Source organism: Ixodes scapularis, unplaced genomic scaffold (genome assembly GCF_016920785.2).
Source record: "Ixodes scapularis isolate PalLabHiFi unplaced genomic scaffold, ASM1692078v2 PGA_scaffold5__190_contigs__length_132052651, whole genome shotgun sequence".
NCBI lineage: Eukaryota > Metazoa > Arthropoda > Arachnida > Ixodida > Ixodidae > Ixodes > Ixodes scapularis.
The window spans coordinates 114607267-114628310 of NW_024609880.1; the positions used below are offsets into that span (position 1 = coordinate 114607267).

Consider the following 21044-nt stretch of genomic DNA (forward strand, 5'->3'; position numbering starts at 1 on the left):
TAGCCGCTCATTTCGCAACCCGCCGGCGCCCATCTCGTGTGGTTCGTCTCCGCCGCCAGTATGGCGTGTGTGTGTAGATCGAGACCGCACGCTCCTGCGGCTTCGTTGGCCCTTTCCACCATTGTACACTTTCACTTGTATTCTGTTTCCTTAAAGCGAAATATGCTGAAAGAAACGTTTTCCCCAAGCTTTTTTATGGTTCTGGGCTTGCTTTTAGATAGATTGTTTTCTAAGGTTTTATACAGCTTTATCAGATAGGGTTGCGCAGTAGGTTTTAGATATATTTAGCAGTAATCGTTCAAGACGTTTGCATGCCTTTCCGATATTTTCCATGGTAAATTTACGTATAAATACATTTTGGTGCACCATTTTACGCTGGCACCTATTCTGTTAAAGGTTGACCAATAAACAAAGAGGAGGAAGCTCAATTCCTCCTTTTCATTTTAGAAAGAGGGAGACTCTCCTCTTTTCTGCGGGGAATAGCTCGGAGGCCCGTTCCTGTAGGGAGAGAAGATTACGAGAAGAAATGTGGACAATCGAAGAGTACAGACTCAACAAAGAATGTTTCAAGAATTCGTATTTCCCTCGGACGATAAGGGAGTGGAATAAGCTGCCTGAAAGCGTAATTAAATCCAGAACGGTTACGGATTGTGTAAAGTGCCTCCCTTGTAACCAATAGACTTTATGTTACCATTTTTTTCGTACTTTTGTGCTTTTTGATATGCGTATTAGGTGTCGTAGAGTCCTTCATTTTTTGTCATTGTCTTCTGCATGCCTATTACATTGTTTATTTTACTCACTTCTATCATAGTCCCTGCGGGGGACTGATAGCATTATGAAATAAATAAAGAAATAAAAGGAAACTGGCAACCGGTTTAATTCCCCGCAGAAGATGATTCTCAAGTGTTTCCGTGCTTTGCCAGTGTTTAGCAAAGACTTTTTATAGTTGCCATGTCTCACCGATAAGGATACAACTGGAATTGAGTAACGCTGCTAGTTTGCACCTCCACCCCCACGTACACTTTCAAGTGGCCGTCCCCCAGTTATTCGAGACTACGTTAAAATTTTGAATGTGTTCTTGCTCGGTATATTCCTTTTGCTCTTCTGCTGTTCCCTATCAGTGTATGCATATTTTTAAAATGATCTCTCTTGTTTCATGTTGTGCATCACTTTCTTAGGTCAAGTTCTGGTTGTGGAGCAATACAAATATAAACATATTATTTTATAAACTACAAGGCGCATCGTCGCATAAATCGCAGTGCCCTATATTGATACCTTTTCCCGGAACGATTGGTACATAAATCGCACCATTGTATAAGTCACACTTTTTTGCATCGCGAAACCACGTTGATAAATGCATGCGTAACTGTCCTCGCAATATATCTACAAGCAGGAGCAGTTTTCAGTATTATTTTAAAAAAGAAACTAGCCCGCAATAATAAACTGAGCACCTCAACAGGAAGCTGCCATATTGTGCCGAGGTATAAGGGAAAGACTACCTGCGGTATTTCCGGTCTCTGCATGCCTTTCAAACGCGGTGGAAAAGAAAGACTGCAGCGCCTCTTGGAAAAGGCAACGCCGCTTCCAATTACGTAGGAAAAGGAGCGCAACGAAAAATGACGCGTTGAACCAGTTAATCCTAAACAAGTCAAACCAAAGCAAGCATCCTTCGTCAAAGGCTGCCAACCTGTTCCATTATCTATCGTGCCTTCTTACAAGTCGCACCGTTCTTTAAACTGCACACAGAACAACAACAACAACAACAAAAAAAGAGTCCTATACATTGGGAATTATGGTACACTTGTTTTGTTTTCGAACAGACTATGTCCACTTTGTGATGGGCATAGATGACACTTTTTATTCTGACCATTAAAAAGGCAACATGTGTAGAAACAGAGAGAGATGGTAGAGTGCGAGGATGCCAACGCATCGAACCCTGATATGAATGATTAGTGGGTATAGACGCAAAGCTGTAGCTGTCTCTGTCTCTACTCACTGTTCGAACATGAATTCTGAAAGCTGGCTTTTGGGATTTGAAGAGACAAAAAAACAGAGGGAGCTTGCTACGCTTGTACCCCCTAATCGTTCCAATCACAGCTCGGTATTCTAACCTCCCCGTGCGCTTTAGTATCATTCCCTCCCCCAGTTTCTTTCTGCATAACACGGCCTGCAGAGGGGGCACCTCCCCGTACATCACACGAACCAGTGCAGTCAGGACGAACCGTTTGGGCACTCGGTGGCTTAAAGAAGAACGCCAGTTGGACGGCATCAAAAGTGCAGGTAAAGGAAAGTAATATAATGCACGAAACGCTGTGAAACTCCCTGGGAGCAGCATCACTTATCTAGGAGGTGTTTAAGGGAGGGGGAAGGAGAGGGAAGGGAGGAGAGAGGTGGGGTGAGGCACTTTGGTGTGTCAGGTGACAAATATTTTCCCGCTAAATTTAGCGGAGACTCTGAATGGTCGTGTAGGTCACGTGACGCCGATTTCGCCCCGCTAAATTTAGCACGAAAACTATAGTCGGTGACAGGTCAACAACGAAGTGGAAGCTCCTCCCACCTCTTTCCACTTTAGCAGAGCGAGCGCTGGAGTGGAGGCTCCAGCGTTCGCTCTGCTAAAGTGGAAAGAGTTGGTAGGAGCTTTCCCTTCGTTCTTGACCTGTCTACGACTATAGATGGATGTCTAGGTCACGAGACGTGAATTTTCCCGCTATATTTAGGGCGTAACTGAATTGTTGTAGAGGTCACGTGACGTCAATTTTCCGCCAAGTTTAGCGGGGAAACCGAATTGATGCCTTGGCCACAAGACGTGAATTTTCCCGCTACATTTAGCGGGGAAACTGAGTTGAGGTATAGGTCACGTGCCGTCAACTTCGTCAAGGTCGTAGGTCACGTGACATCACGTGGTGCCACTTTACCCGCTAAATTTAGAGTAGAATGCACGGACGAATAGACGGACAACATTTTGAGATTGAGGGAGGGTTGCATTGAAAAGCATTTGATGCTTTATAAAGGAACAAACATAGTACTGCATAAAACGAGCACTAGCGCACTGATAATTAAAACACGTCCCCCCAAAAAAGCTATACCAGAGCACTAAAAATGAAAGAATTACAAAAAAAGAAAAACACATCAACACTTGAGCAGAGAGAATGGAAGGACTGCATAAATAAGAACATCAGACTAATGAAAACTAAACAGTCATCCCTTGGGCACTATCCTCGTCACTTGACAAAAAATCGTCGAGGAATCCGGCGCCACGCTCGACCATGGTGCTGGCCAATCACGGTTGTCGAATACCTTGCTGACTTTTCTGACAAGTGTCCAGGTTAAAGGCCCATAGAATAATAAAATGACACATCAATTAAGAAAGAAAAGAACGCCTTGCAGATATTGTACAAAGCATCAGTGGCTCACAACACAAAATCCCACCAGATGACAAAAATACAGGCAAGTCACTGTTTGATATCATTAATTAACCCGAGACCTATACAAATAAAGAAACCGACAACCTCAAATAATTCCTTAAGCACAGCTACTACAACGTTTTATGCAAGATATACCCTTTTGAAACAAAGTAGCAGCCGTACTCGAGACATTGTTCGTGGTTTTCCATTTCCAACATTCGGCCTAGCCTCGGGTTAATTCGAGATGTCATACTTTACAGTTTTTACTTATTTTTCTTCTGAAACTCAATTTCAGATTCGAGAGCCAACTGCATTACTGCCGATTTAAAGCGTGCACTGGTTATAGTGTCCCAGCGATCTAAAGACTGGGCTATAGAGTATCCAAATGCTTCGTTCTCTGACATTCGCCTACTGAGGTGGCCGAGGAGCTCTTGCTCCACGGGGTCGGCGGGCCTGACCCTCTTTGCCTGCCTGGTCGTCGCCGGTCCTGGTCCGGGCATCGGTGGTCTCGAGCTGGAGCTGGCCGGCATAGGGGCGTCAGTAGCGTCGAGGCTCTCCGGGTCGTCCAGCTCACCGGGCTGAGTGCCCGTGAGAATGGTCGAGTCCTCCGGCGACCACTCGATCATGTCCATGTTGAATGCCTCCGGTGTGCCGCATTCCGACGGCGCTCTCACGTGGCTCGCTGTTTTGCTGGGTTCCGAACAGAAGGCAAAAACATTTAATTAAGCTATACAACACGGCTTTATTCTATTTTTAGACACGGTGAGCTCCTTCTCTGAGCGCGCCAGTGCAGTGCAATGAAGCTCGATGGGCACGCACTGTCCCAAGTGCCTGCACATCACCTTGTGTCTCAGCTTCTCTATGCATTTTCGCCCGCGGACTTTACGAGTGCCCATCCTTCAATTTGTCACGATTATCTGAAACTTTTCAGTGGATGCGTTAGCTCTGCATTTTATGGTATAGTGAGAAAATAAAGATGCGAGAAAGAAGTTCATACGTGAGACAACATCCGAAATAAGTTTACACGATGCTGCCTAGGTGGTTCCAAGGCAAAGTGCCGGCCTACGGATCCCCACTTGGCGGGTTCGAATTCTGCCGAGCTGCCTGAAATCTGATGGCGTTTACTACGGAGCGGGTGCCGTATAACCGAGATCTCGGTGCCATGTTCGAAGGAGTCCAGGCGGTCGAAAGCATTCCTCCGTCGTTCACCGACGCGTATAGACGATCCAACCGAGAGCAGGGAAACAGATACGCGAGGCCTCCATAGGGAGTAAACCGCCGCCACCATCTTTGAACGCCCGGACAGTATGGTCCCACGAGCTGTTGTCAACTTCGTCGGTTTCCTTTGGGCGGTTTCCGATCGTGGGTAGCTAGCTTTACAGAGGCACGACCAGTCAAACTTGGATCGCTGAATGGGCCACTTAAAACACGACAAGTTACGGTTGCAACAATAAAGTGGGGGTTGTATTGTGGGTCAACATTAAATACAAATATAGATAATAATCTTCTTTCCCTAAAAGTGGGTTGTTTGTATAAAACAAAAAGGCTAAAAACTAACATCTTGACTATAATACTGACTAATACTAAACAAGGATAAAAGTTGCTTTACTCTCTTGGAACGTAATGTGTTATATCCTATCAAGATAAATAACTATCATGACAACATACCTCTCGTATTCGTACCACAAATCTAGACACTGAGTAGAAAAGTGCAAAACTGTTGACATACTTTCTTGGTCGAGCATGGCACTTGTAGAAACTCATGACTTCAAGAAAGCCCAAGTGCTTCTTGCGTATGCAGTCAGTTCCATTTTTCGTGGCTTCTTCCAAGACGCGGAGTTCCCTGACGTACCGGTCCCTGAGCCGCTTCCAAGCCCTCTTGGCTTCGTCAACTGAAAAAAAAAAAAAGAGAAGTGAACATCAGCTCCCGCGTATGCTAACTTTTCTCAAAAGTCAAACGTAGCACCATAGTTAAATAAATAAATAAACCCTACATACAAAGTTGGCTAACATGCCCGGTCGGTTTTTAACAGACTTGAGGAAATATTTACATGTTAATTTAAATATCTCTGCAAGTCGGTAATATGCAAACAATGACTATATGTGAACTACTCTATGCGGAAACATTGATCGATTATTAAGATTGAGAACTTTGTCGAAAGGCAGTAAGTACAATCAATTTAGCTGCGCGCTAGGAACCCGGGGGCGGATTGCCAGCAGGAGCCACGCTGCCATCTTGACAAGTGTGCCAATCAGCCGTTCGCTGCTCTACCTCGCGGTCCCGAGAATGAGCAGGGTGCGCGATACTCGTCGCGTTCCAGGCAAACGCTCTCAGGTAGCTTTGCCTTTTACGCCCTGCCAGAAGACCTTTTACAGCGTAACATACTGCACAATAAAAAGTGTGCTGCGCAAGGTGCGCTTCCGCCTTGCTTGCAAGGCATCAACCAATGGCACAGGCTTGGCACGTAGACGTAGTGGAAGCAGCCGGCTACGTCTGGATCTCTCGACGAAGCCAGGCAGTTCCGAAGTCAAGCATGACAATTTACAAGTTTAGGGATTTGAGCGACGATGTCCATCATACTGTTTCAGAGAGTCGCAGTTTGTCGCGGATGCGGCAAACTGTCATATATTAAGGGCTGTTGATGCTCCGACGTGACGTCGACGAGCGTAGCGTTGGCCGACGCTGACTGCGAACGGGGGTTTGCACTCCGTCGTCACGCGCAACACGACGAACTGGAGCGTAGCCCAGCGCGCGTCGCGTCGTCGACGACCGCAGACCGGTGACGGTGGTTATCCAGAAGCTCTCGCGCGAACGCTCCATTCGCGAATCCGGATTTCGGGGCCAGTCGGAGTGCGCGAGATGCTCATTTCTGCGATTTGAAGCTGCCGTTCTTGCCGTGTGACGTGTGTCATGTGCTGTCTTCGTGCTCCCGTTTTGGTGTGCATAGTTAACATTCAAGCACTCCACTGGGCGAGTGTGTGCGTGGACCTGGACTGCTCCGACGATGCGCTCGCCTTGAGGCTCGTTAAGCCTATAGGCAAAATGAGCCGGTGGTGGTGGGGTGCCGGCAAAACCTGGAAGCTCGATGACGCGCCAAAGATAATAGTTAATTATAATTAAGTATGACCTAATGTGTGTGCTACACCTATAGACCCTCTTTTCAAGGGCGCCGCCATTTTGAATTGTCGTCACTTCCAATATGGGCGAAAACATTGTTTTGCCGCCGCCACACCAGTAGAAGACACTTAGGAGATAAGCGTAACCGTCACACATTCTCGTTTTGCTTCCCCTTTATTTTTTTACTAGTTGCAGGCTGAAACGTTTTAGTAATTTTTCGTTGCCCATACCGGATACGCCTATTAGGTGGCTGAGGACGAGAGTACAGAGAAAAGGTCTATACGATCATGTGTTAGTCGTAAGTACCGGTAGCCGTTCGTGGTCGAAACAACAGGCGCCGGCGAATGTACGGGAAAGGCGAATTCAGTGAAACACCTGAACTATATTTATCAGGCCAGAAAGTTTCCGTTGAGCTGTCTCAGTTGTAAAATAAAAAGAAGACGACTTGGGGATTCTCGAGTCGGGAAGAAGGAAGGGCAAACGACTTCGAAGACGAGCCGAGACCGAGGCACGGCGCCCCTTCCCAGGGAACCGCGGGGGGGGGGGAGCCGCGGGGAGGTCGCGATTCGCCGTGGGGGTCATAAAACACGAGCCCTCTCTTTTACCGACGCTTGGTGCGGGCTTCTGTTATACTAAAAAAACGGGAAACGGAACAAATGGTTTCGGAACAAATGGTCCCGGAACAAATGGTCCCGGAACACATGGTCCCGGAACAAATGGTCCCGGAACAAATGGTCCCGGAACTAGTGGTCCCAAGTACAAACTAGGAAAAAATGGTCCCAGAAAAATAGCGCCAACGTGGCTTCTGCGTCTTGGGATAAACTCGATAAAATCCAATGACACTCGCCGAATTTCGAGGCTGTCGGTTGCAGGAACTTGACCGGTTTTTATATTTTTCTGGGAAGTTCAGAAATATTTTGCGCTATGGGAACCTTACGCACCTGTAAAGGCATCGAGCTCCGCTCGTTATGTGTGCAACCACCACGTGTCATCACGAGGTGGGAGTAATTCGAGTTTCATGGCTTCAACACAGTGTTGTGCCCGTTACCGAAAAAAAGTAACGAAATAGCGTTACTCGCTAGTTTGGTAAAAATTAACGCGTTATTGAGCTACGCTACTCTTTTACAAACGTAACGATATACCGTTACCGTTACTTTTAAAAAATAATGAACGTTACTTTTACGTTACTTTTGTGTTCGAGTACATATGTTTAACAGAGATGTGTTCGCTTACAAACATGCCTTCGGTCTTGTAAAATAGAAAACTATTCAATATTAGCCAACCTGCTTAATATATTAGATTATAACCATGGTCGATATGTTTGCGGAATGCGTTAAAGAACTTATTAAGAAGTTCTGGGAGCGCTAGCACTGGCATAAAGCAACGAGGGCAGTGAAGCAACAGCAAGTTCTAAAAAATACCCGCGATTTGTGAACATTATGAAAAGCGGGCTGAAGAGAAAACTAACTATAATCGAGAAACGTACTCACCTTGATGTGCTTTTTTAAGTTAGAACTAGACGTATTTGATGCGCGAAGCAGCTTAATTTTCGGCATGCAGAGTAGGCATTGAAACTGTAAATTATGTGATTCCGTCTCCTTTAGTTGATACATTTCCTTCAATCCTGGCCATAGCGACGGAGTTTCGTTATTCATGTTCATCTCACGCGTAGAATGAGTGGGAGATGGTAGTCAATCGGCTTTTATAAACTACAGCATGCGAACGGGGACTGCTGGAACACAAACCGCCAAACAACCCCTCACCTTTACGCCGATTTTAGTAGAAGTCTGGTTCATACTATTACCAGAGTCTGATTTACTTCACTATGTGGAACAGGACACCGGTTTCCAGAACACTGGTTATAATCACTTGCTGCCTCCTACCAGCAGTATATACACTCTAAAACAATCCCGTGCGTCTACTTTCCCGCACAACACTCGGAGACCAATCAGCACAACTTACGGAGGCAGCTGGGCGAATGACGATGCCGAACCAAATGTTTTGACCAACAAACGTAGTCTGAGTTGTGACACTAAGCAGTGCGAAACGTCACGCTTGCATTGCTTAATGTCACAACTCGGACTGCGTTTTTTGGTCTAAAGATATGTTTAAGCATTGTCATTCGCTGAGCTGACTCCGTAATTTGCGGTGATTGGCTCTTCGAGTGTTGTGCGGGAAAGTAGACGCAGAGGATTTTTTAGAAAGTAGCTCTAGTTTGTGTGAAAAAAAAAAAAAAAGGTTTCGTGTTTGTAAGTTGTCTTTCCAGGTTTAAAACTTTTTTTTAATTTTTTTTATGACCCTAGTGAAGTAAAGACTAATGAAGCGAAAAATGCTTCTGTGTACAAAAGCGGGTCAGGAACCTTCAGGCAGCGAGGGGGAGTGCGAGGATAAAAAATTCCACAAAGACAGTTTTTTTTTTTTTTTTTTTTTTTTTTTAACTAGAGAAACGAGCGAATCACTTCGCCATTAGTTGTCCACTGTTTTAAACGTCTCTCCCCCCACCCCCGCTGTCACACTCTGCCAGAAAAAAAAAAAAAAAAAGCAGAGGTGGAAGAGGAGGGTGGGGAGGGGGCAGTAACGCAGTCGTTCGTTCAAGCCTTGTGATTGGTAACTCTATGAAAAAAGAAAAAAAAAAGGATGGAGGACGAACGGAATTAGCTGGTAGCCGAAAGCTTGCTTCGCCTTCTAGAAGCGAGATAATAGCGAGTTTTAGTAGACCGTGTTTCCCCCTCCCCTAAGCCACTCCGCTACCCGGAACTCTACAGCCAAGGCCATCGCCAACTTTTTCGCCAAGTGTCCAGATAAGGGCCCCAGGACGAGACACTATGGCTACGTTTACATGGATGCGACAGCAGCGCATCGGATCCAGCTAGCGAATCGGATCCACTTCTACCACTAAGTTTACATAAATTCGGATCGACCAGCAGCGGCACCTCGTGTCGAAGGATCACAACGCAAACCTCGTGACCTTCAGATTGTTTTCGAGGTGACCGGTTTGCCTAGCGGCAGGCGAAGCGAAGCTCCCGTAATCCCTCGCTCGAGCACTCGATTCGATCCGCTAGCGTATAGACCGTTTCATTTTAGTAGTTGCCTCACCGGCGGACAGAGGGCGCTGACACACTCGGCGCCATTAGGTTGCTTCAATTTGGTTGGTTTCGGTTTGAACGTGAGCGCGGCTATGTTGCTGTTTTACGCTGTTTTTGCTTAGCTTTGCGATACAATTATTCTCCTGGTAGCACACAACCAATGAAACAGTAGTATTGAGCCACTTCGATGGCTACGAGGTGTATTTTAGCTTAAATTGTGGGCTCCTTTTACCAACTCCTTTGATATATCTGATTATGGTCGGTTTCGAAACGCCCGACTGATGTACAGGGAAGATTACCATCGTGTATAACCGTACCCGATGACACCAGTTCCCAGAAAAACAAACTAATAAAGAAATTGACATGTGATGTAAAGGGGGGAAGCATATCGACAGCTTGGTTAGCAATATTCTGAATCGGCCAGAACAGATGAACTCGCGAGTTTACAACTCACTGTTTGGTTTTTGTGGGCACCCAGCCTTTTGTGAACTTCGCAGAATAAAACGTATCGTGTAATGACGCAGATAATTGATATAAACATATAATATCGTCTCGGCCTCTTTTTTTAATTTAGTACTCGAGCATGTTTTGACAGGCTGAGTAAGAAATTTTTTAAATTATCAATCCTGCTAAAGTACTCATCAGCTGCATTTCGCGATATTCGCCCGAGAAAAAACATTTTTTATATGAACATTTGCTTACTCAGGATATGATATAAGTGACAGGCCCTTCAAATTAGATCTGGCATTTGCCTTCCGTAAAATTGGCTAAATAAAATTAAAGAGCGCAGGAGGAGAAACACCTCGGAAAGTTTGGCTGAATTCTAGCGCTAGGCACCAGTTGACGGACCTGTGTGAACATATATTTATTTCTTAGCACAAATTCGCTTTATAAATTTCGGTGTAGCCAGCCACAAAAGTAAACCTCTATCCGCCATCGACAATCCAGGACTCAAATATTGTTATTAAAACGGCTCTTCTTTTTTTTTTTTTCGGGGGGCGGGGGGGGGGGGGGGGGAGGGGGGGGATTTTAGATACTGGCAAAAGATAAAACAACGTAAGAAAAAAAAAAAAGAGAAAAAAAAGCGTGGTCGATATTGCGCATGCGCCGAACCGAAACCGCGTTTTAGATTTGCAAATAGAAACGACGTTATTTTTTGTGCACGCTGTTGTAAAAATCGCTACCGTTAAGTTGTCTGTGGCAGTTTCTTACGGGGGAAGTCCCAACCTTTGTGCTAAGTAAATTAAGTGGAGGGCGTTAGTTATCTTAATGTAATCAATAAATCATTTAAATGACTGTCAAAATGGGAGCGAGCATGGTATACAGTTTCTTAAACTTCCTCGTAAACCGGCCAACCGAATGTCTACGTCGAAAAAGGAGATTGTGAACCTCATACACATGTAGGTGTGATATTTTGAACAAACAAATCGCTCGATGTTGACTTACCTTTACCTTTAGCCTCAGATAAAATACAAGTTAAACGTTCGTTGTCTACCTCCTCCGCGAGTTTCCTCACATAATCAAAAGAAACTGTTTTCGATATATTATGAATACAAAGAACGATACTTTCAGGAATACAGATAGTCTCCTTGTGCTAACTATTCTTGGCGCCTTGCGATCCTAAATGCGCTATATAAATATACGCGCTTCTTACTGAGAATGTTTCGCCACTATTAGTAAACAAACCTCAGGAGTCATCGAGTAGACGTATCGGACTACCGTTTCCGAAGTAAGGCAAGCAAGCGCGGTGAAACGCGACGAAAAACACGAATACAACGCATCCCTCAAGGCGCGGAGGGGAGAGCGGAGGAGCAAGTTGAAGCAACCTAATGGCTGCCGCGTCACGTGATTCCAAGATGGTAGCGCCCATGCGGAGGAGGATGAAAAGGTCTATACATGGAGAGTCTCGATTCGGATCGACCATCTCAAACCACCCCGTCCCAGCGGATCGGATTGGATCCGATCCGATCCGAGTTGTTTACATGGACCGATTCGATTCGTTAACTGGATCCGATGCGCTGCAGTCGCATCCATGGCTACGTTTACATGGATGCGACTGCAGCGCATCGGATCCAGGTAACGAATCGAATCGGTCCATGTAAACAACTCGGATCGGATCGGATCGGATCCAATCCGATCCGCTGGGACGGGGTGGTTTGAGATGGTCAATCCGAATCGAGACTCTCCATGTATACGCTAGCGGATCGAATAGAGTGCTCGAGCGAGGGATTACGGGAGCTTTGCTTCGCCTGCCGCTAGGCAAACCGGTCACCTCGAAAACAATCTGAAGGTCACGAGGTTTGCGTTGTGATCCTTCGACATGAGGTGCCGCTGCTGGTCGATCCGAATCCATGTAAACTTAGTGGTTGAAGTCGATCCGATTTGCTAACTGGATCCGATGCGCTGCTGTCGCATCCATGTAAACGTAGCCCATGTAAACGTAGCCACTGACTGATTGCATGACTGCTGCCGACCACGCAGGGGAAATACAGTGTAGAAACGATGCGGTTGCCACGGAGGCGCACATATGCGCAAAGTGGAGCAGTTCGTCGGGGCGCGCTGGGCCGCGCAGGGGTTCTAACGTGGAAACTTGGTTTAAAATTCGGCAAGAAATCTGGCGGCCGCGATTGACCAAGGCGCGGCGCTTGACCTTGGCAACGTCCAATCACGACGGTCGAATTCATCGTAGACGTCTTCGTCAACCCTAAGCTGATACTGCAGGCGAATTCTCGTTTGAACGGGAATGCGCCTCTCTTTCCCACGTCATCACGCTCCCGGCCATACCCACGCGCGGACGCGCGGAGAGCTGGATCAGTTGATAGGAAGGAGGCGGCTGATTGGCCCTACGGGCACGTGGCTCCCGCGGTAGTCTCAGACTCTGAGCGGAGAATAGACGCTTTCAGCGAGTCAGTTACTCGAGCTGCCACCAGTCGGCGCGCCCTTCGCGCGCTTTCCGGGCCGCCATAGCCGACCTTCAGTTCCTCGCCGTTGCTCCGCGTTGTGTGCTGCACAGGCCACTACCGGAGCTTCGTTTTCGTGTTTTTTTACGTTCCGCGTTGAAATCTTGTATTTTCTATAGGTCTTTTCTATACTAAGGACTTACATTTAAAAATTTCATATTTATATTTCGACATAGCTCTTGTATTTTCTTAGTTATGGAGTGGAATCGGACAGCGAATGGGTCGACGATACAAGATTATGAGGCTTCAATGACCATGTAAGTTCATCTCATTCTTACGTTTTGGTCGCTAATAAAGGGAAGTCAACAGTATTACGACATATGTAAATTACAACTGACGCAGTGAGGCTATCGCAGTCGTGCTTCTCGCTGCATGCGCACGCTCGTTTCTGTAAAGCCGACCCGCATATAAGCGATTTAGCGTGCGACGAGACGAGCAGCGGAGATTTTTCACTGTCGCCCGTCGCATTGCTCGGTTTTAAGATTTCTAGAAAACGTCGCTCACCGTCTTGGTCGCTTGCTCCGTCGCTTCCATGCGGTTTGCTTCGTCGCGCGACTGACTGAGCGACAGCGAAGCGGGTAGCCGTCGCTTATCTGGTCGCTCGCCAAATCGCTTAAATGCGGTTTATACTCAATTAATTCCCATTCACACAGCACTGAAGCATTGGCGCCTCGATATTAAGTATAAACCGCATGCAAGCGATTCGGCGAGCAACGAGCCACATCGACGGTGACCCGCTTCGCTGTCGCTCGGGCAGTCGCGCGTCGAGGCAAACCGCATGGAAGCGACGGGAGCAAGCGACCAAGACGGTGAGCGACGTTTTCTAGAAACCCAAAAAACCGAGCGATGCAACAGGCGACAGTGAGAAATCTGTCGCTGACTCTCGTCGTTGTCGCCGTCGCTCGTTTCGTCGCACGCTAAATCGCTTACGTGCGGGTCGGCTTTGCAGAAACGAGCGTGCGCATGCAGCGAGAAGCACGACTGCAATAGCCTCACTGCGTCAGTTGAAATTTGCATATGTCGCAATGGTGTTGACTGCCCTTTATTAGCGACAAAAACGTTAGAATGGGATGAACTTACATCGTCTCTAAAGCCATGATCTTGTATCGTCGATCCATTCGCTGTCCGATTCCATTCCATAAATAAGAAAATACAAGAGATAATGTTGACATATAGATACCAAATAATTAAATGAAAGCTCGAAATATCGAAAATACCTAAAGAAAACACACGATTTCAACGCGGGACGTAAAAAAACGCGAAAACAAAGCTCCGGTAGTGGCCGGTGCAGCACACAACGCGGAGGGACGGCGAGAAACTGAAGGGCGGCTACGGCGGCAGGGTCACGTGACGCCAAGATGGCGGCGCCCATGAAATGTTGCCTGAAAGGGTCTATACATGCCTTGCACCTACGTCATTAAAATTGCATGCTGGGAGGGCTTTCGCCATTACGCAGTACACAATCGTCATCGCTGCATAGGAAGTTCCCTGGGGTTGCCGTCAGTTTGCCTCGCTGAGCGAAGGTTTCGCTACGTAGAATGGTTGCATGTGCGGTTATTCATTGTGCAAACAGGATTAAGAGCAACAAGCGCCGTGATCGTAACGCCGTCAGTGATGCGAGATGTTTCAAACTACCAAAGGTGATCTCCGCTCAGTGTCGGCAGACACACGAACTGTCAAAGAAGCGAAGGAGTATGTGGTTTGCGAAGATTAACAGGGCCGACCTGGTCGCGAACGTGAACACACAGGTGTGCAGCGAGCACTTTGTTACAGGTAAGAAATGCTTCTTGTCGTCCTCCGTTTTCGGGACGCGTTCACCCGGTTGCTGTCGCAAAATTGAATGTAAAACTCGGCGCAGCATTGTCTGCTGCGCCGAGTTTCGCGGACGTGAGCGCGTCAGCGAATGGCGTTTTTTCTTTGTTTTACAGGAGCTCCTTCTAAGTTGTTCGATGACACGAACCCTGACTTGGCGCCGAGTTTGAAGCTCGGTTACACGGACGAAATAGATCGCTCAGCCCCGAGTCGCAGCGCTCGAGGCTGAGTGAGTTACGTTAGGGAAAAAGGCGGCGTCAAATGTCGTGTCCACGCCGACGCGAAGTTCCACCTTCTTCGCGTATCTCGCTCTCGTAGGCCCAACGAGCTCGTCCAAGTTATCTCCACAGAGCGGCAACGTCCGCTCCTCCGGCGACGGTATATTTAGCCCGTAGGCGCTGGTAACAGTAGATTAAAACGATTAGTTTACAAATTGTGCAAAAAACAAGAAACACTTTCACAAAAAAAAAAAAAAAAAAAACGCTACGCTTTTAAACTGCGTAAACACGTCACAGTCGGACGAACCACGCCGTCGACTACGCTTTGTAGGTTCTCGGTCCTCCGGTGGTACGGAGCAATGGCGATCGGGGGCGGGGCATCGCGGCGTGACGCCGGGCGCAAAGCATGTATACACCTTTCAAAAAAAAAAAAAAAAAAAAGCGCTCCTGGGCCGCCGTTTTGTGGCCGATGACGATACAACTGGTGCATTCGAAGTTTTCCGGCCTGACTTGAAAGTTTCCCCTTGATTTTTCTTGTGCATGCTGCATATACCCTTTTTGCGTTCTTTTCCACCCAGAGAAATAAAGCTGGTAAGTGCCTGCCATTCAAGCGCTTCCTCTCAGTATTCTCGGGAAATAAAGGAGGGGAAGGGCGTCGAACGACACGATTTTGCCAACAATGACAACTGTTCTCCTCCCCCCCCCCCCTTTCCCCCTCCCCCCCTCCCAGAGATAATCCGAGTAGGGTCCTTCCTTCTCGGCCTCGCCAAAAATAATTGTTCGGGTTGGGGTGGGGAACGGGTCAGTCGCGTCAGTTCCTTTGCCTTAATGCTAATGTGAAAAAAAAACAAAAAAAAAAACCACTACCCAAAACGTGCCCCAAAACGAAGTCCTCTTGGATTCGGTTCGATCGTCAAGATGTGACTGTCGTCGACAGGGTAGTGCCGTGCCATTTTAGGTCTTTCTCAAATAAATCCTTTCGGATAACGCTATACCGTGTGGTACCTACAATATATCGTTCAAATATTAACAATTGGTAAATTACATGTCCGAGTCCTGTCCATAACACGTTATTCGTGCACGTAAAATACGCACGCTTTTCGGCTATCTTCTGTTGTCAATTATTTTCGACAGCTAAGCGCATTGTCCTTTGACACGCGGCTGAGCGGGCGGCGCCGTCAAAACTTATTGTAAAATAAAACAAACATTCGTTCTGTTGAGTGCATACGCAACATAAATAGTTTAGAGTTCTTGTTTGTTTCCAACGCGGTACAATGCTTTCTCAATGTCTTAAAAAAAATACACAACTAAAAACGAAAAAAAGAACTTAAAAAAAAAAAAAAGGAAACCGCGAGAAGACAGATTTTTAGCCGCCAGCAGTGTTTGAAATTGCGCCTACGCAGGTTGCGCCCTTCGAAATCACAGTCCACTCGGTTAGGTTTAGCAAGGACGCCGGTGGGAGACTAGCCTCAACCCCAGTGACAGGGCTGTAAAAAGGGCCTCTTGTCCATGGGGTCGAGTGTTTCTCGCTGGACCGTAAACACGGTCGTTCGGGCGCTTCTCGGCGCAGCGTGACATGACGCAGTGGCCGACGAACGTCGGCCTGCGCCGGCGCGCGTTCCGCTCGTCGGCGTTAGAGTATAAACAGCCCTTAACTTACCGGTCTTCATACGGCAGGTCACCCGAACGGCCTCCCATGCACTTTCTTTCCGGTTCGAGTATCTATATTCTAGGCAACTCGAGTCGTATAGACAGGGATGATCTCTAACTTCCTCGATGAGGCGTTCGGCCTCCTTGGTGGAGAGGTCACTGTCTGCATCCCGCCCTTGCGCCATCTTGCTTTCCTGCTCGCTCCGGCACATTGTCGCGCTTGGCGGGTGCGCGCGCGAGGGCTACTGGGATAGCAACCGTCGCCGAGGCGCGATCGTCGACGTTGCGAACGAGCGGACTCTACTCCGCCCTGAGCTACGCCGACGCGCGCTGGGCTATGCTGCGCCTTCGCCACGTCGCCTTGCGCATGACGACGGAGTATAGACTCCCGTTCGCAGCCAGTGTCGGCCAACGCGATGCGGCGTGTGCATTTGACAACGTTACGAAGGGCTATAAACAACCCTTTAGAAAAAAAACGAAAAAAAAAAAAAAAAACGCAAGAATTTCATTCAAAAACCGAACGCGAACGAGGTTGAGAAAGGTGCGGCACTGCTGCCGCCATCTGGTGAAGGCTGGTGCAAGTAACGGAGTCAGTAGTTCCAGAAGGTTCCAACAGGTTCATAAACGCGCTAAAATTCAATTGGAGTAAAAAAAAAACCTCTGCAAGAAAATAAAGTTATCGGGTTTACGCTGCACCTTTTCCACACACACACAAAAGAAAAAAAAAAAAAAAAGAAAGAAAGGAAACACAATTAACGAAAGAATAATTGACAGTTGCTACGGAAAAAACCGGCGGGACAAAACATGCTGCCTAGATGTCGCGGGACGCGGCACTGCTGTCGCCATCTGGTGAAGACTGGTGAAAATAACGACGGTTTGTACTTCCAAAAGCGTCCAACAGGCTCATACGCGCGGTAAACTTGAATTGGATTAGAAAAGGAAGACAGAATAAAAGTTATCGGGCTTAAGGCCACACCATTCACGCACACACAGACGAACCCCCGAGAAAAAAAAAACGAAAGCCACAAGCAAATATTATTTCTACCCTACATTTGGGGGATCGGTGGCCGAGTGGTTTAGCGCACACCAGCTCGGAGCACGTGGAGCGAAAGCTCGCGCTGCAGAACCCAGGGATCCTGGGTTCCATCCCCACCTCTGCCCTTTTCGATCTGGATGAGCATCGTACCGGCGTGCGGTCGTGTATCACAACCGCTTGGGGCACGTTAAAGAAACTGGCTGAATTGCTCATTTACAGCTGAGGGACAAGTCGCCAGTTGAGGGAGACTACGTTCAGGCTGTATGAATATACACACACTACAAATTATTTTTTGAGCAGTGGAAAGAGCACCGTCCAAGCAGCGGCAGTACGTTCCCCATAGACCGATCTCACCAGCCAGTTTGACTACGCCACCGCTGCCGCAATGCATCGAGGGAAGTTTAGTCTTTCTGCACGTGCGACAACCTCGCTGGAGCTCTACGCGTGTGGAGCGTGAGGCGGCACAAGCCGTCATGTGCACTGCTGCCTGCCTCCTGCGAACTAAAGTTATGGCGGCGTCACGCATGCGCGGAACGCTCGTGAGATCGGTCTATTGGCCGTGTGAAGCCAAAGGTGTTGAATGGCGCGCTTGGCGCTGGTGTCGAAATCCCGAGGATGCTCGTCCTGCACGCGCTGTGCACTGCTGCCGTGATGTGCCCGCTGAAAATAAAATATAAACAAAAAAGAATGCTTGGCACCGGCTCGCGATTGTCGTATGCGAGCGAGGCGAGGCGGGGTCGCCCTTGTTGGGAGGCGCAGTCGGCTCGGCGTGATGGGGAACAGGGCCGGCTTGCTAGAAGTAATGTCTCAGTTGAGACTGTTCAAAGAAAGCGCTGCCAAGGCTCGGGCGCGCGCGCGTCTGAGACTCGGCTTAAGCTCGAGCGCTAGCCTTGACAGCGCTTTCTTTGAGCAGTCTCAAGTGAGACTCTGCTTCGAGCAAGCCGGCCCAGGTGTATCACTGGAGCTCGTGTTAACCTCCCCGGCCCCCACGCCAAATTTTCATTCAGGTTGGTTTAGCTCACAAACCCGTTTCTCACCACAGTGCCAGACTAAGTTTGTCGGTGCCGCGCCCCTTTGCCTACGTGATTTGCTGTTTTGAAGCGAACAGTGTTTACGTGACTTGTGTATTTTGTTATGTAGCATCTATAGATAGAATGCTAGAAGTTTTGGAGCTACTGCTGAATATACACAAACCACAAGATGTACTCTTAACTGTTTGGAGGCAATTAAGCAAAAACAACGTCAATCGATGAAAAGCATACGTCAGTGTTTACAACGTTAGAATCGCTTAAAAAAGGCGTTACTTCACTATGAATCTTTCAAATCAAAGTGCAGCAGATACAAGTTTCATTGACGGCACTTACTGAGCAGTTGAACAAGTTGGCAGACAGTCATGATGGCATTGAAAAACACTCTCGGAGAAATAATCTTATCTTCTATGGCATTCTCGAGGAGGATAATGAAACTTGGGCAATGTCAGAAAAAAAGGTTCTGCAGCTGTGCGATACTGTGCTCGGCATCAAACTTGATAATTCACATGTGGAACGCGTTCATCGTCTGGGCAGATTCACAGCAGAAAAATACGGGCCAATCATTGTAAATCTTTCCTCGTTTAAAACAAAACAAAATATACTATCCCTGACGTCTTAGCTAAAAGATAGCGAAATATCTATCAGAAACGAATTGTCTGAAAACGTGCGACATGAAAGAAACTAGCTTCTGGAATTGGCCAGGACACATAAAAGTCATTTTCAACTACGCTACAACAAACTAATTATTGGCAACAAAACATTTTACTATGACCACATCGACCAGAGCGTAAAAAAAAAAAAAAAAAACAATAATGAAGCAACCAGTTCAAACTTCCCAGATCGCCCTTAAGAAGACCACAGCTGTGAACGAATTTGATGCAGTCCTCGTAAATTACCCTTGCGAAAAAAAAAAAAAAAAATTAATGCTTTTGCGGCGCTTATCAATGTGACAAGGCCCGGCATTGCATTTGGCTCATAGTCATGGCTTGGCGACTCAATCAGTATTGCAGAAGTTTTTCCACTCGCCTATGCTGCTGATCGACGGGAAAAGGAATGGGCATGGTGGCGGCGTATTCGTGTTGAAGAAACACACAGACAGCGCCCTGTCTGTGTGTTTCTTCGTCCTGGTCGTCTGTTTTTGAGCTGTTCGCACCAAATTTAACAGTGTGTACCACCAACTAGCCCAACCACATGCCTTGTTGATTAATGACAGTCTGCAAAGTACAGCCATGGACATTTCGCGATTTCTGTTCGAATCTGTGTGGTGCAGGGGGGAGTTTCGAAATGGTGAATTCCTTACTGTTGGATCTTTCCACAGACCGCCTGCATCTGGAGACGATTCAATTCTTTGTTTATCAAATGCACTTTCAACAATTTCTTATAAATACCTTGTGCTGGAGGGAGATCAACTATACAAATATTAACTGGGTTCAAGGTTTGCCAAATAGTACAACCTTATCCACGCCTCACAGTACGTTTACTGACTTTGTTTTTAGCGTTTCCTGATACCAACACGTCAAATTTCCTACACGCTTAGACTATAAAACAAACAGCACGCCGGACCGGATCTTTAGGTACGAACTTTCGATTATATGATCTAATTTAGCTCTTACTGGTATCAGTTATCAGATGTAGTTGTTGGAAAAATGATATGCACAAAGGAAATAACAGTACGAACAAGTCGAGAAAAGTTTTTTTCTACGATCGAGGTATAAAAAAACCGCATAACTACTCGGCGGTGGCAGACGAACTCTTTGATTATTTCCCTTATTTTAAAGAATCCAGTCATCACTATGATGTGAAAACACTATGGGATATGTTCAAAACTAAATTGAAAGCTCCAGTTGATATTCATATTACCTCCAAAAAATTTCAGCGATAGAAAACGAGATGCCAAGCCATGGATGAATAGAAAATTACGAACAATCATTAAGAAGAAAAGGTGTGTGTACGTAAATATAGCCGAAATGGAAAACAGAGCTCCCTGTTCCGTCTAAAGGATCAGACAGCGCCTTCCAAAACTAAAGCGTCACACTTTAAAAATAAGTTTATTTCTTCTCTTGATGACAAGTTAAAACATAACCCGAAGGAATTTCGGAGATATGCGAGAAGCTAAAAAAAAAAATTAAAAAAATGATGGGACAGGCATTCCATGTATCACTGATTCAGGACGGTTAGTAGATCGTAATGCTAACAAAGCAAACCTGTTTAATGGCTATTATGAATCCGTATTTTCGCCACCTATAGCGGGTCACCTTCCTCATACTCCCGCACGTCTAAAAGACAGTATGTTGGATATCAAACTTTTTTAGGATGGAATTCTTAATTGAATCAAGAAAATTGAGTACACAAGGCTACTGGGCCTGGAGGACAACCTTGCCGTATATTGAGAGTGTTCCGGTATTTGTTTAGTTTTTTTTTGTTTATTCCATTTGATAGTTCGTTTTCTTGTGGAAAACTGCCAAATGAGTGAAAAACAGAGCACGTTGTTCCAGCTCATAACAGTGATAAAAGAAGAGTGTACAAAACTACAGACTAATTTTTCTTTTTTGTATGTGCTCGAAAGGTTTGGAACATATAATCTGCAGTCGCTTGATAAAACATCTCGACGGAAACAACTTTTTTATTTCTTAACAGCATGGCTTTCGAAATGGTTTATCGTGCGATACTCAGTTGATGGACTTCTATCACGATATTTCTTCTTCTTTCGATAAAGGCGTACAAGTGGA

The 21044-nt window shown here is 46.6% G+C and overlaps 1 protein-coding gene and 1 pseudogene across 1 annotated transcript; one reads left to right on the forward strand and one right to left on the reverse strand.

Annotated features, from left to right (window-relative positions):
* Positions 1-1844: 1844 nt before the first annotated feature.
* Positions 1845-16689, reverse strand: LOC115331873. The gene is made up of 3 exons (XM_029994143.4): positions 16259-16689; positions 5134-5296; positions 1845-4094 (listed from the first exon to the last, which is right to left on the reverse strand). The coding sequence occupies exons 1-3, from the start codon at positions 16458-16460 to the stop codon at positions 3668-3670; spliced, it is 792 nt and encodes a 263-aa protein (XP_029850003.2). The 5' UTR covers positions 16461-16689; the 3' UTR covers positions 1845-3667.
* A 1584-nt stretch (positions 16690-18273) lies between these two features.
* Positions 18274-19165, forward strand: LOC121838217 (annotated as a pseudogene).
* The last annotated feature ends 1879 nt before the right edge of the window (positions 19166-21044 follow it).